We start from the raw sequence: 15,540 nt of genomic DNA on the forward strand, positions 1-15,540 counted from the left end.
TCACTGGAAAGACAGATCGTGAAGCTGAGGTTCCAAGACTTTGGCCACCTCATGAGAAGAGAAGACTCCCTGGAAAAGACCCTGATGTTGGGAAAGATGGAGGGCGCAAGGAGAAGGGGACGACAGAGGACGAGATGGTGGGACAGTGTTCTCGAAGCTACCAACATCAGTTTGAGCAGACTGTGGGAAGCAGTGGAAGACAGGAGGGCCTGGCGTGCTCTGGTCCAGGGGGTCACGAAGAGTTGGACACACCTAAATGACTAAACAACAACAACATCTTGGACTGTCCTTTGCTGCCCTGCTGCCCTCCAGTTTTTTTGGACAAGAGCTCTTATCAGCCCCGGCCAGGTTGCTAGTGGTTGAGCCTTATTTAATTTGCATAGCATTGCAGAATCCAGGATTCTTGATTGCAGAATTTTAGGCTACAACCCCCTTCTCCCTTCTGAGTCACAAAAATAACTTGTAGGATCGCTCTGGTGATATTTCTAATGTGGACATGGCGCTGTATATTCCAAGCACCCTTAGAGCTTGCCGCCCAAATAAGTGCAACAGAAACAAGTTGCATCTGCTTCTGGAGGGGGGCAACTCACATGGCTACCCACCCACCCCACACAGGCAATGCAGAAAATTCCGGGGGCAAGGTGGCGGCTGCGTGGCTGTTTGCACGGCCATGGGGGATACAAGAGGCTTTTGTCAAAGGCAGTTGCTGTGCCATATTGGGGTGTGTGTGTGTGTGTGTGTGTGTGTGTGTTGGGGGAGAGAGAGCAATTCGAGACCAGCAGGAATTAGCACCCTGTGGAGCTGAAATCAAGGCAGCTCCTCTGCCGTTTTTTACCCAGAGGTGGTGTTTGCAGCATGTAAAGGGTTAAAGCAACGTGTGCTCTCTCAAAATGCCAGGGACGCCTGTCTTTCCCCATCAATAATGGAAGAGGATGAAATTTTAACTAGAGCCGAATGTTGGCACGTGGGCCTGGCTGGGCGGGCACATGAGAGGAGCGGTGGGATAGCAGGAGGGTTCCTCCTTTTGCGCAGACCCACCTGCCCCCCCCCCCGGAGCTTGCTCTCGCTCAGCGGTTCCGAAACCTTTTTAGACCCTCTCCTGCTTTGTTCGCTCGTCCCCAGTGCTCCCTACCTTATAAAAAGCATTATTCAGCAGAGTATTTTCCCCGGCCCACTAAGGAAGGCGATAACACACTTGAATTCAGAGCGGTGGCAATGATTTGGACAAAACCCAATTCACACTTATTTAGTTGAATTCTGAAAAACCGATGAACTGGCAATGCCAGCTTTTCAAAGTCTAATAGTCGTTTGCACCTCCAGCGCCCCTTGCTGCCCCCTTGCCCCTCAGCAGCCACCCTGGTAATCCCACTGCCTGGTGGGTGTTGCCACCCCCTTTGGGGAAAGCATTGATCTAGGTCTTTGGCCACCATCTGCAGTCATGGCACCGCCCCCTAAACCCTCCCAACCCTGAAGAGTCGGACGCAGGAGACCCCAGGGCTCTTCCCTCTTCCACGGATGAGGTCCAGGCCACACATTTTGTGTCCTGGATACCCATGTGGGTGCATGGCTCACATTTTCCTCCTCCCTGACCTGGAGGAGAAGTATTCATGTGAGGAATGCCGGCGGGACAGCTGCTCACGCAGCCGCTGGGATCTTCTGCACCTGGGCTGGAGGGGCAGCCTGGGGGTGCCAGTCCATGAGGGTCCAGTGGGGCACTGTCCCTCCAACAGTCCGCTCCCAGCCAGTCCCCACCTGCTGCCAACCAGCCCAGGGGGTTGTCCTGCCTGTCGGCTTCCTCCTCCTTCGCGTCCAGGAGGAAGAGACAGACAAATTTGGAAGTAGCAGACTCCAGTTGTCTTTTGCTCTGCTGCCCCCTACTGTCGGCCTCCCTGCGCTCTGCCCTACCAGTCTGTCTCTTAAGGGCACCAACCAGTTGGCAGGGACGCAGGTGGCGCTGTGGGTTAAACCATTGGGCCTCTTGGGCTTGCCAATCAGAAGGTCAGCGGTTCGAATCCCCGCGACGGGGTGAGCTCCCATTGCTCGGTCCCTCCTCCTGCCCACCTAGCATTTCCAAAGCACACCAGTGCAAATAGATAAATAGGTGCCGCTCTGGCGGGAAGGTAAACGGCGTTTCCATGTGCTGCTCTGGTTTGCTAGAAGCGGCTTAGTCCTGCTGGCCACATGATCCGGAAGCTGTGCGCCGGCTCCCTTGGCCAATAAAGCGAGATAAGCGCCGCAACCCCAGAGTCGGTCACGACTAGACCTAGTGGTCAGGGGTCCCTTTATCTTTACCTTTACTGTCAGCCTCCCTGCACTCTGCCCTACCAGCCTGTCTCCCAAGGGCACCAATCAGTGGCAGGCAGTGGCAGCCTCTCCTCCGAATCATTAATTTCTCTCCCTGTGGTATAAACTGTAGTGTAATGAGGAAGAACATTCAGAAGGACCTTTTCCGACCGCGAGAGCCATTCGACAGTGGAGCGGACTCTCTCGGAAGGTGAAGGCTCTCCTTCCTTAGAGGTTTGGAAACAGAAGTGTTTTGGGGGGCACCTGCCAGGGGTTACTGGTATTTAGCAATGATTCCTGCACTGCTAGGGGTTGGGCTAGATCAGGGGTCCCCAAACTAAGGACCGTGGGCCGTATAAGGCCCAAGGGACTCGTTTATCTGGCCCGTGGCAACTCCCGCCACCCGCTGCCGCCGCCCACCTTTACCCATGCTGCACTGCACGGGTGCCCACCTCCGGGTCGGAGGAGCACTGGAAATAGCTTATGCGCATGCGCAAGCGTTATTTGCACATGCGCACATATTATTTCCGGTGCACATCCGGATCGGAGGAGGCCCGTGCACACGCGCACAAGCTATTTCTGGTGCTCCTCCAACCCGGAAGTGCGCCGGAAATAGCGTGTGCGCATGTGTATGGGCACGCGCTCCCCCACCCTCCGGCCCGCCGCATTATCAGCGCTGGAGACACCGGCCCGAGGTGTGGTAAGTTTGCTGACCCCTGGGCTAGATGACCTGGGGTCCCTTCCAACTCTACAAAATTATTTTTATAATAATAATAGTAATAGTAATTTTATTTATATCCTGCCCATCTGGCTGGGTTCCTCCAGGCACTCTGGGCGGCATACAGCATATATAAAAACATAATAATATTATATACTCCATTGCTGCCACACACACCCTTATAAGCAGCCAGTTTCCACTCCTTGACCTTGCTTTCCGTCCTTGCCTCCTTCTGTTCACGTGGGCTGTGTTGACCCCTCCCTGCATGAGAGTGTTGCCCTTATTCCCTCCTCCAGCAGCACCCTCCCCTCCCTGCCCTTCTGCAAAGCGGCCCTTTCGCCTCTTCTGAACCAGCCTTCCAGCTCCCTCTTCCTCCTCCTTCCTTCCCAGTGCACTGCTGCCCCTCTGTGGCCGAAGGCTGGACGGCTGCGCAGAGAAGGCTTTTCTCACACGCCTCAATTTGGAGTGTGCTCACAGAGCTAATAATTGCAGAATCGTAGAGTTGCAAGTGTCCCCAATTATCATCAAGCTCAACCCCCGTGCACAGCCCGGGGTAGGACTCGAACCCATGACCCTAAGATTAAGATTCTCGTGCTCTTCCGAGTGAGCTATCCCAGGTACATTGCAGATTCTCAAAGAGTTTTTTTTAAAGGGATGGGTGAAGATTCTGTGTTGGCTGCCCTCTTTGAACCTCTCCCCAAGACCTGCTTCAGCTTCTGTTTATCTACTTGCATTTAGATGTGCTTTCGAACTGCTAGGTTGGCAGGAGCAGGGACTGAGCAATGGGAGCTCACCCTGCCGTGGGGATTTGAACCGTCAACCTTCATAGAATCATAGAATCCTAGAGTTGGAAGAGACCCCAAGGGCCATCGAGTCCAACCCCCTGCCAAGCAGGAAACACCATCAGAGCACTCCTGACATATGGTTGTCAAGCCTCTGCTTAAAGACCTCCAAAGTAGGAGACTCCACCACACTCCTTGGCAGCAAATTCCACTGCTCAACCTTCTGATCGGCAAGTTCTAGGCTCTGTGGTTTAACCCACAGCGCCACCCGCATCCTTCCCAACAACTTACTAAAGTGTTAAACAGGCTCCTGGCATCTCCCGCTGTTTCGTGAGTCTCTTTGAGTTGGGAAAAAACCAACCCACCCCAAACCCACTAACAACTTCAATAAATAAAACAAATAAAGGCAAAGGTAGCATACATAGTTGCCTCCCCCTAATTTTATCCTCTGTGAGGTAGGCTAGGCCGAGAGAGAATGATTGCCCAAGGCCACATGCAGTGAGCTTCCTGGCCAAGCGGGGATTCGAACCCCAGTCTCCCAGGTCCCAGTCCGACACTCTAGCCGCCAAGCCATCGCTGGCTTGCAGATTCCTTCCTTGAGCATTTCCACCTGGCTGAAATGTGTCCTTGAACTTTGAAAAAGGTTCCCACGTCTGGCTAGCACTCTTTCCTCCTTGCCGTTTCCTATTCCTCTCTGACCCTTTCCTGGCTCCCTCGGTGTCAGGATTCTAGTCTGCAGCCGGGTAGGCGTCATGCGAGAGGACGAGATGGTGGGACAGTGTTCTCGAAGCTACCAGCATGAGTTTGATCAAACTGCGGGAGGCAGTGGAAGACAGGAGTGCCTGGCGTGCTTTGGTCCAGGGGGTCACGAAGAGTCGGACATGACTAAATGACTAAACAACAACAACAAGGCGTCATGTTTCTCCAAAAAGTCCAGCATGCCCAGGGCATCGTAAGAAGCACCTGGGAATTATAGGGACAGAACTACCTAAATTGTATAAAAAATGATTTATTTTATTTTATTTTTCAAATTTTTTTATTGGTTTTTCAAATTTGTAACAAACATAACCAACATAAAAGAAAAAAAACATTACAATATAAAAACATACATACATACATACATTTATCCTAACTATTATAATCATACTTTTATAACCATTATTAAATGACTTCCTCAGATCCCTCAAGCTGAGTTTCCATGTGGCTCATTGTAGCAGTTTTCCAATACCAATTTCCAATAAAATTAACTTAATCAATTAACATCTTTCTTTCTTATCCTATTCACTTATATCCATAATATGATTATTATTAAATTGTATAAAAAATGATTTATGTACACGACTACAGCGGCAAGAATGTTACTTGCTGCAAAATGGATAGAAGTCCCAGCAAAGGAAGAATGGATACAGAAACTTACGGAATATGCAGAAATGGTGAAACTTACTGGAAGAATAAAAAATCAAGATAAACTTTTTATCAAAGAATGGAAATGGTTTATTGAATATTTACAGAGAAATTGTAGACAGATAAAAACACTGGCAGGGTTATTGTAATAACCTACAGCCATACAAGAGTATATATATATATTTGAGAAACAAATGAGTAAGTTAATTTGGATATGCAGAAGATATTAAAAATAAATTTAAGGAACTGCAGAAAGAGGGGGAAGTGAAATGTATATATCTGAAAAGTATGAATAAAATTTTAAAAGAAGAAGAAGAAGAGAAGCGTCATGATTTGGTCGCATCCTGCGTTCCAGTGCCCAGGTGCACCTATCTGAGCTGGGTCTTGTGCCTCCGCTCACACCGACCGCCTTCCCTTTCAGGGCCTGAAGAAGCCAAACATCGAGGAGATCCGGCACGCCAAGAACGCTGTCTTCAGCCCTTCCATGTTTGGCAGCTCCCTGCAAGAGATCATGAACATGCAGAAGGAGAGGTACCCCGACCGCCAGCTCCCATGGGTGCAGACGCGGCTGTCGGAGGAGGTGCTGGCCTTGAACGGAGACCAGACCGAGGGCATCTTCAGGTAAGGCCCACCTTGCCCTGGGGCAGCGCCCTTGGGGCAAACAGTTGAGCCGGGTTCCAGTCTGCTGGCTCCTTTAGCATATACCATATTTTTGCTCCATAAGACGCACTTTTTCCTTCCTAAAAAGTAAGGGGAAATGTGTGTGCGTCTTATGGAGCGAATGCAGGGGAGAGGCAGGCAGGAAAAGCCCCCAAGAGCCACACACAAGCTCCGCGTGGCTCTTGCGGGCTTTTCCCCGAGGAGGGAGAAGGGACTGACGCGGCCAGTCCCTTCTCCCTCCTCGTAGAAAAGCCCGCAGGGGCCGCACGCTCCTTAAAGGGCTTTTGCGGGATCCATCCGGCTCGCTGTCTTGGCTTCTTTGCTCTTTGGGGCTGGGGGGGAAATAAGATTTTTTTTTCTTGATTTCCCCCTCTAAAAACTAGGTGCTCCTTCTGGTCCGGTGCGCCTTATGGAGTGAAAAATACGGTATTTTAGGGCAAACTCCATGCCCGGTGGTCTGCAAGAACCTTTGTCCCCTGAAATATGCCCAGAAGCCGTAAAATCTACATTAGACCAAGCTAGATGTGGCACGCTTTCTCTGTAAATAGCAGCCTTGGGGTGGCATGAGACAGGGAAGGAAAGAGAGTTGAGTTGAGCTGCAGGAGTCAGCCCCTGAAATGCAAATAGCAGCTTCAGAGACGCGATGGAAATCGAACAGGTCATCATGCCTGGTTTGGCCCTGAGGCTATGAGCCGCTTCGCCCGCAGCCCTAAGCCAAACACAGCCACTGACCATGGTCTTTCACTGGGTAGATTACAGAAACAAATATTAACACATTTCCGTTGGCTATTTTTGGCATCGCAGTGAATCCTGAAATGGCAATGTGACTGGATTGGAATGTCTTACCTGCACCTCGTCTCTTGTTTTATTTAATTTTATATGTGTTTTACACGGTTTCCGTGTTGTTGAAAATAAGGAGATTAAAAAAGCAACACTATGGTTTAGCACGGGTGCGTGGACCTCCCTCAGAGGAGATTTTGGGCAATTTGCTCCTCTTCCTGTCCTGCTGTTAACTAAGCCACGGTTTCGCTTAGCACGCCGTCTGAACCTGGGGTTGTGATTTCCCTTGCTCCAGACAAACCACAGGCTCTAACCAAGGTTTGTTGCAACCCATGGTTGCTATGGCATTCTGATGCACCCCATGGTTTAGCTCACAGCAGTACAGCAGCGGGAGACATGGGAGAGGAGCGATGAGGCCATAACCTTGGCTCTGGGAATCCTCACACTCATTCAAGCTAAACAATGGTTTGGCTTTGCGTTACTTGCAAAGCAGCTCAGGGTGTGCAAAGCAGCTCTTGAGTCATAAGAGCGTAAAAAGAGACCTGGATCAGGCTGAAGACCCTTCTAGTCCATCATCCACTGTTCTTATAAGACATTTCTTCTTGTTGGGGAAAGGAGGGAATCCTTAGTGCCTGGAAGTAGCCCAGGATCAACTTTTTAACCTTCGAGTCTCTCCCTTCTATTTCTTTGGGGTGTCCCTCTCTTCCCTTCTGCAGAGTCCCTGGAGACATCGATGAGGTCAACGCCCTCAAGCTGCAGGTCGACCAGTGGAAAATCCCCACCGGCTTGGAAGACCCTCACGTCCCCGGTGAGGAGAAGGGACTCCCCACCCTCCTTCCCTCCAGAGGAGGGCAACCAAAATGGTCAAAGGCTTGGAAACGATGCCTTATGAGGAACGGTTAAGGGAGCTGGGCATGTTTAGCCTGGAGAAGAGGAGGTTAAGGGGTGATATGATAGCCATGTTCAAATATATAAAAGGATGTCACATAGAGGAGGGAGAAAGGTTGTTTTCTGCTGCTCCAGAGAAGCGGACACGGAGCAATGGATCCAAACTACAAGAAAGAAGATTCCACCTAAACATTAGGAAGAACTTCCTGACAGTAAGAGCTGTTTGACAGTGGAATTTGCTGCCAAGGAGTGTGGTGGAGTCTCCTACTTTGGAGGTCTTTAAGCAGAGGCTTGACAACCATATGTCAGGACTGCTCTGATGGTGTTTCCTGCTTGGCAGGGGGTTGGACTCGATGGCCCTTGTGGTCTCTTCCAACTCTAGGATTCTATGATTCTAAGTAGGGCATGCATTACAAAACATTGGTCTCCCCGTCCCCCCTCTCATTTATCTCACAATAGTGGGGTAGGAGAGCTGATAAAAATGCGTATGTATTTCACATCTGCAACCAATGCGCCCCATTGGTTTCAGATGGTACATGTTTAGACAAGTCCGAAAAGCCCGGGACACAAATTTCACGACCCGCTAGTGCAGCCTTTCTCAACCTGTGGGTCCCCAGATGTTGTTGGACTACAACTCCCATCATCCCTAGCCAGCAAGACCAGAGCTCAGGGATGATGGGAGTTGTAGTCCAACAACATCTGGGGACCCACAGGTTGAGAACCGCTGCGCTAGTGGTTGTGGTGGCTCATTTACCAGGAGTAAGGCATTCAGCGTTAACTCTGAAAGTGCATACCGTATTTTTCGCTCTATAGGAAGCACTTTTCCCCCTTCAAAAATGAAGGGGAAATGTGTGTGCGTCCTATGGAGCGAATGCAGGCTTCAGGCAGCTATCCACAAGCCTTCTGAGCACAGCAGGAGTTCCCGCTGCGCTTGGAAGGCTTGTGGATAGCTGCCTGTTCTGGGGTCTGGGGTCAGGGGAAGCTTGGGCTTCCCCCGCCCCAGCCCCGCGGCTAAAAACGAAGCCGCGCGTAGCCTCTCCCCACTGGAGAGGTTGTGCGTGGCTAAGGAGGAAGCCAAGACAGCCAGCAGGATGGATCCCGCTCGCTGTCTTGGCTTCTTTGCTCTTTGGGGCTGGGGGGGGGGGAAATAAAATTTCTTTTCTTTATCCCCCCCCCCAAAAAAACTAGGTGCGCCCTATGGAGTGAAAAATATGGTACTTTATGAGCCAACAGTGTGACGCGGCAGCTAAAAAAGCCAATGCAATTCTGGGCTGCATCAATAGGAGTATAGCATCTAGATCAAGGGAAGTAATAGTGCCACTGTATTCTGCTCTGGTCAGACCTCACCTGGAGTACTGTGTCCAGTTCTGGGCACCACAGTTCAAGAAGGACACTGACAAACTGGAACGTGTCCAGAGGAGGGCAACCAAAATGGCCAAAGGCCTGGAAACGATGCCTTATGAGGAACGGCATGTTTAGCCTGGAGAAGAGGAGGTTAAGGGGTGATATGATAACCATGTTCAAATATATAAAAGGATGCCACATAGAGGAGGGAGAAAGGTTGTTTTCTGCTGCTCCAGAGAAGCGGACACGGAGCAATGGATCCAAACTACAAGAAAGAAGATTCCACCTAAACATTAGGAAGAACTTCCTGACAGTAAGAGCTGTTCGACTGTGGAATTTGCTGCCAAGGAGTGTGGTGGAGTCTCCTACTTTGGAGGTCTTTAAGCAGAGGCTTGACAACCATATGTCAGGAGTGCTCTGATGGTGTTTCCTGCTTGGCAGGGGGTTGGACTCGGTGGCCCTTGGGGTCTCTTCCAACTCTATGATTCTATGATTCTATTTTGACCCAACTAAACTTCCTGATGTGTACTGTCCTCTAGGAGGCTTAGTTTGGTCAGAAATGGGCCTGTGTGTGTCACTGAAATTCTACTCAATGTGATCCAGATCCCAACATATCCTTAGCCAATTAACAACTTAAACACGTTGCAGGATTCCCAAAAAAATTGATCAGAGGAAATTGTATTTCATCCAGCAGAGCTTTACTGCATAATGGGCACAAATCCAATACATTCAGGATTGGCACTGTCCATAAGAAATCCATTTGCAGCTTACAATACAATACAATACAATACAATACAATACAATACAATACAATACAATACAATACAATACAACTTATAATAAGACTAAACCTTAACACTGTATACAGAACACCACACCAGAATGAAAAGAGATCGGAAGGGAAAAAGTGAAACCCAGACTCCTTCTGGCCTCTTATTATAGCATGACCTTGAAGAAGAGATATCAGGACCAGCTGTGCTCAGCTTCTCTGAAGGAATAACCCAAACATCAAGAACCTTCTGCTTGCTTCTTTCACACAGAGAAGCTTCCAGAACCCTCTTGAATGAAGCAGAATAGGAACAATCTGTACACATCAGATCAATACTTTCTGCGCTAAGAAATGCAAACTGACAGTGTGGCTCGGCCTCTTTCTTCCCTGACCGACCCCCCCCCCAATTCCCCTCCCCTGCAGCCTCCTTGCTGAAACTCTGGTATCGAGAGCTGGAGGAACCCCTGATCCCCCACGACTTCTACGAACAGTGCATCACCCACTACGAGAACCCCGAAGCCGCGATTGCCGTCGTCCACTCCATGCCCAGGATCAACAAGATGGTGCTCTGCTACCTCATCCGCTTCCTCCAGGTAAGCAGGATCCAGCCCGGAACAGGAACGTGGACCCCTGGCAGAGGGTGATGTGCGTTAAGGCTGGGTGATATATCATGCAAAACTGGTTTGAAGCCCATATCCCGGTACAGTCAAACGTAATCTCTTCTCAAACGTAATCCGTTCTCAAACGTAATCCGTTCTCAAATGTAAACCGTTCTGGAAGCCCATTTGGCTTCCGAAATGTTCGACAACCAAGGCGCGGCTTCCGATTGGTTGCAGGAGCTTTCTACACTCAAGCAGAAGTGTACCAGACGTTCGGCTTCTGAAAAACGTCAGAAAACCAGAGCATTTACTTCCAGGTTTGTGGCGTTTGGGAAACGAAATGTTCCAAGGTTTGACTGTACTGGTTTCACAATTTTTGACTTTGTGATATATCGAAAATTGTATGTGCGCCATGTAAAAATCACAATGCGGGGAAACAATGTGGGAAGCCAGCCAATGCCTAGCTCCATCCTTATTTCAGACATTGTGATATATCAGTATGTCACGATATTTAGCTGGGGATATATCACAGTGTTGAAAACCAGGGGTCACCCAGCCCTAATCACCACGACACTTAGCTTACAAACAGGATGGGGTTGTGGCTGCCTACCATAACGCCAAGGGACGCGGGTGGCGCTGTGGGTTAAACCCCAGAGCCTAGGACTTGCCGATCAGAAGGTCGGCGGTTCGAATCCCCACGACGGGGTGAGCTCCCGTTGCTCGGTCCCTGCTCCTGCCAACCTAGCAGTTTGAAAGCATGTCAAAGTGCAAGTAGATAAATAGGTACTGCTCTGGCGGGAAGGTAAACGGCGTTTCTGTGCACTGCTCTGGTTTGCCAGAAGCGGCTTAGTCCTGCTGGCCACATGACCCAGAAGCTGTACGCCGGCTCCCTCGGCCAATAAAGCGAGATGAGCGCCGCAACCCCAGAGTCGGCCACGACTGGACCTAATGCTCAGGGGTCCCTTTACCCCTTTACCTTTACCATAACGCCTCTCCTTTCTCCCTCCCCTACCCCCCGCCAGGTGTTTGTGCAGCCGGCCAACGTGGCGGTCACCAAAATGGACGTCAACAACCTGGCCATGGTGATGGCCCCCAACTGCCTGCGCTGCCAGTCGGATGACCCGCGCATCATTTTCGAGAACACCCGCAAGGAAATGTCCTTTATCCGGGTACTGATCCAGCACTTGGACACGAGCTTCATGGAAGGGGTCCTATAGCGCTGGTGCCAGCGAGCCCAAACAGAACTGGGCGTATCGCCGACCCGTCAAAAGCCCCACCACCACCACTACCCCAAACCTCCACCCCAGAGCCAGACGGTCCGCAAGAACTGTTCTTGACGCAGCAAAGGAAACGTCCTTTCGGCACCCGGGCAGAGAGAGAGAGAAAGGGAGGTCGCTCCGGGTTTTGCCCGCCCGGCCTGCCTCTCTGGCGAGCCGCTGGGGTGCACGGCGTTCCCCTGCTGCTTCTGCTGTGGACAAAATGACCCACACTGCCCCACAGCAGCCCCCTGCCTGGAAACAGAGCAGCCCAGTCGTTGGGACGAACAGCAGGAGTTCCTCGCAGGATAGTTCTGGTCCGGAGAGTCTGCATTAATGGGCAACCTGGCAAGATTCAGGTGAACTGTGGGGTTGAGCGGGGAGAGGCAGGGGACTGCCTTCTTCCTCCTCAACCTGCACTTTTCGGGGGGGGGGTCAGGACAGGAGTTGGAGGTTGGCATGGAGCATAAAGGCAGTTGAGGGAGTGTTTGGGTCCAGCATGGGGCCTCTGATTTCTAAGGTGGCCCTTTCGAGACCAGAGGAGGGGCCCCCAGAGGGCGAGGGCATCACGCAGAAGGTGGAAGGAGGGTGCCCCCCGCCCGCAGGTCAGATCCCCATTAGTCCAGACCCTCTTGAGGTGAAGGAGGCTGGCTGCCGGGTAAGACAGGTACTTCTGCTGCTACGTCAACCGGAGACCCCTGGGCCCATCTTCCCAGCCTGTCTCCCACACGGGACGGGCCTGGCAGGAGTTGTAGTTCAGGCTGGTCACCTCCCACCCGAGGCTCTGGGTTGAACGAACGCGAGGGACGGAGCCACGCAGACCCGGGCGCCCTTTTGGCGCAGTCCTCCCACCCCGTTTCCCTTCCCTCTTCCAGCACAGTCACTGCCAAAAGGGGCCAAAGCCATGGTCTCCCCAATACGTTCTCCCCCCTCTCTCTCCCAACGCCCCAGAGAATGGGCCGGTTATGCTGTCAGGCCCTCGCCGTGGGATTTCGGAGCTGGCTACTGAGAAACATTCTGCTGTGTTGCTGCGCCCCGTCCAGAACCCCCAGCCTCCTTTGGCTATCTGTGCAGCCTGCCCCCAATTTCTGCGTGGGGCTGCCAAGGCCCACAGACTCTCCTTTCTGCGCATCTCCTGGAATGGCTGGTTAAATTTGGGTTGCATCTCTTGTCGGTTGGGTTGGGAAAGGGGGTGCAGCCCTGCCGGGTCCCAGGCTGCGTCTGTGCTCCCCACCTAGCAGAAGGGCTGGCGTTTTCCCTCCGCCGCGTGCAAACTTCTGTTTTGGGAGCCGTCTCGGCATTAAAGAAGCATTGAATCGGGGTGCGGGAGGCATTTCCACACAGGTCGGCGTTGGAGGCTGCCCAAGCCGCCCATTGCACTTTGACCCCTGGGTTTGTGTCATGTGTAAGACTCCTTTCCCCCAAATTCTTGCTTTCTGGCGGCCGTTCTTAATGAAGGCCCCGCAACCGTTGTTTCATAAGGAGGCTTAAAAACTGCTTTCTTTCCATTTGGGGCGAGCTGTGGATTTCGCTCCCCCTTTCCAAAACGTTACCATCTAAGGGAGAGAAACAAAAGCACATTTTCGGGAAAAGCCTTCCCAACACTGAGAACCTGGGTGTGTTTTGGCTTGCTGTCTTACATAACTATTTCTCCCCTTTTGGAGTAGCATCTTTGCAGGAGTCTTCTCGTGTTATTCCAACGGAGGCTAGTTTTCTGCGAGGAAAACAACACCTCCCAAAATTTCAGGGCGATAAAGTAACCCTGTCTCTTCAAAATGTTTGAGGATGCCTCTGCCTCGAGCTGTGTGGAAAGGCCTCCCATCCACTCAACACACTGCCAAGAACAGACGTTTTCTTTTATGGATGCTATAAACTCCCAAGACCCCTGGGATGTGGGGTGGGGATTTGGGGTGTGTGTCAGAAGTCTATGACAGCTGCCGTAAGGAGACACTTGGCGCCCCCTTGTCCTGTCTGCCAAGCGGCTCCATGGCCCCCCCAACAGGCTTGGATTATTATAACAAAAACGGGGTGTGTGTGTGTGTGTGTGAGATCTTGTGTCCCACAAGGGGGGCACAGGGGGCTGGACTAGATGGGGCGCAGAGCGGAAACATCCCCTCCGGAGGCCAGTGCTCCCACTTACGGCGAAGTTTCTTCCACACCACTGGCCTTCATCACTCAGAGGGGGGGTCTTCCGCCGTGTGTGGAACCCCCCTTGTTGCTTCCAGAGAACTGGCGTGCCGATTCTCAAACAGAGCTTCCCCATCTCACGATGGCTGTTTTGGGCAAGGCTGCAGTGGGGCGTCCGGGCAACCACTGCCAACACAAGAGGGTTTCCTCTCGTGCTCAGACGTCAGGCACGCTCGGGAGTTGTGTGCCAGCTGCTCTGCGTGGCTCTCGATCTAGAGAAAGTGCCTTTATCCAACACAGAGAATCAGCCAGGCCTCCCGCCAACCCCTGGGCGTACAGTCTCGCTTCTTAAAACACACCCGAGAGAGACTTCCTTGCCTTTGGTAGCTCCTTCGCTTCCTCCCCTCTTTCTTTTGCCTGTTCTTGGCATGTCGGAATATGGGTACAAGAAGCGTGTCTTATTTCAGTAGTGGAGTGGGGTCCGTGTAACTCATTGCCACAGGACGACACAGTTGCGCAAGCCTAAAGGGTTTTTGCAGAAGGCCTCGGTGAGAGGGTCCATGAATGGCGGCCGGGGAGGGCAAACGGCGCCTCTGTAGTCTGGGGAAGTCGAAGGTGCTTTCCCCCTCCGAAAGCATAAACTTTGGGGGTGAAAGCGAGCGGGAGCCATATATGGAGGCAACGTCGAGCGTGAGGATTGCAAGTTGGAGGTGGAAGGAGAGTCAGCGGGGACTTTTACTAGGGGTTGGGAGAGAAGGAAGCTGTTTTGCCAGAGCAGCTGTCTGCATCGATTTCCTGCGTCGCCCCAAATGGAGGCACAAGCCTTTCAGCCAAATCACCCGGGGGTTATCCTCCTCTCCTGTCCTAGGGCCACAGCACCCCCCACCCGGGACCCATTGCTGTAGACCCATCTCTTGACCCCAAGAAGCTGAGCCAGACTCTGGAATCAGAGCTCACAGAGCGAAGTGATGCCATCTATGGTGGCACAACAGTGCCCTGGGATACTCAGGGCAGTCGGGACAGGCGTGGAAGCGGCGTTTACCTTCCGGGTGACCTTTTTTGTTGTCAAAAGAGACCCACCCGTTGGCTTTTCCATTTGGGGAACCCTAAGGAACTTCCTTGGGCTTCCTTGATGAGAAGAACAATAGCAAACTGTCTCCAAAGACAGCGGTCGTCTTCTCCCCGTGTGGAGGCAGCCAGGGCAGTGGGAGTATCCCGTGCGCCATTTTGGATGGCCCTGGCCAACGGCCGGTCTTAGCAGCCCGAGCTGTGATTTGGAGGACGTCATTGAATTCTCTGTAACTCCACAGACTGATTTAGGAAAGGGGATCTTGGAGAGTTAAATGTGGCGTCTCAGATCCGCTTGTTGCTGAACAGCATCTCCCATCATCACTGACTGTTGGCTGTGCAACTGGGCCTGATGGGAGTTGAAGTTCAGCCCCCCCCGCCACAGATGTGTCCATTCCCCAGGAGAAACTTTGCCTGTGCAATGCCATCATCTTTGAGGGCCAGAGGGTTCCTGCCTCTCTTCCACTCAGCCAGTAAGAATTTATTATATAGAGGTTTAAAGGGTTAAAAAAATCCATTATAAATTTGCTAACAACATAGTTTTAATCCAGAGGTGTATATATATCTTATTACCCATCACTGGGGCTCTTTATTTGTATGGGGGTGGGGTGGGAAATGCTCTAAACTCTATCTTTGCTATTTATTTTATTGCTGTTCGGGGGGGGGGGGAATGGCTTCCTTGAGTTTGACCAAAAATATATTTATTCCCCCACCCCACCCGCCCTTTTCTGGTGACCAGAGCTTTCTAATTGAGATTAAAGGATTAAATAGCACCCATCTACGGTCTGCATTTGGCATTTCGCTGTAGCTGCAGAAACTTTCTAGTCCTTTAAAGCTAAAACGCAGCAGCGAGGTGGTTGAG

At 51.6% G+C, this 15,540-nt stretch overlaps 1 protein-coding gene across 3 annotated transcripts in view; it reads left to right on the forward strand.

The window, feature by feature from the left end:
* ARHGAP39 (Rho GTPase activating protein 39) overlaps window positions 1-15,540 on the forward strand; it is a 199,107-nt gene extending 183,567 nt beyond the window's left edge. For all 3 annotated transcript variants that reach the window (XM_083516611.1, XM_083516610.1, XM_083516612.1), the window contains 4 exons: window positions 5,609-5,808; window positions 7,344-7,435; window positions 10,052-10,221; window positions 11,250-15,540. In XM_083516611.1, coding sequence (XP_083372737.1) covers window positions 5,609-5,808; window positions 7,344-7,435; window positions 10,052-10,221; window positions 11,250-11,444 — 657 coding nt within the window. In that variant the 3' untranslated portion in view covers window positions 11,445-15,540. The remainder of the gene's footprint in view (window positions 1-5,608; window positions 5,809-7,343; window positions 7,436-10,051; window positions 10,222-11,249) is intronic.

Source organism: Podarcis liolepis (genome assembly GCF_965112155.1).
Source record: "Podarcis liolepis genome assembly, chromosome: 8".
Taxonomy (NCBI): domain Eukaryota; kingdom Metazoa; phylum Chordata; class Lepidosauria; order Squamata; family Lacertidae; genus Podarcis; species Podarcis liolepis.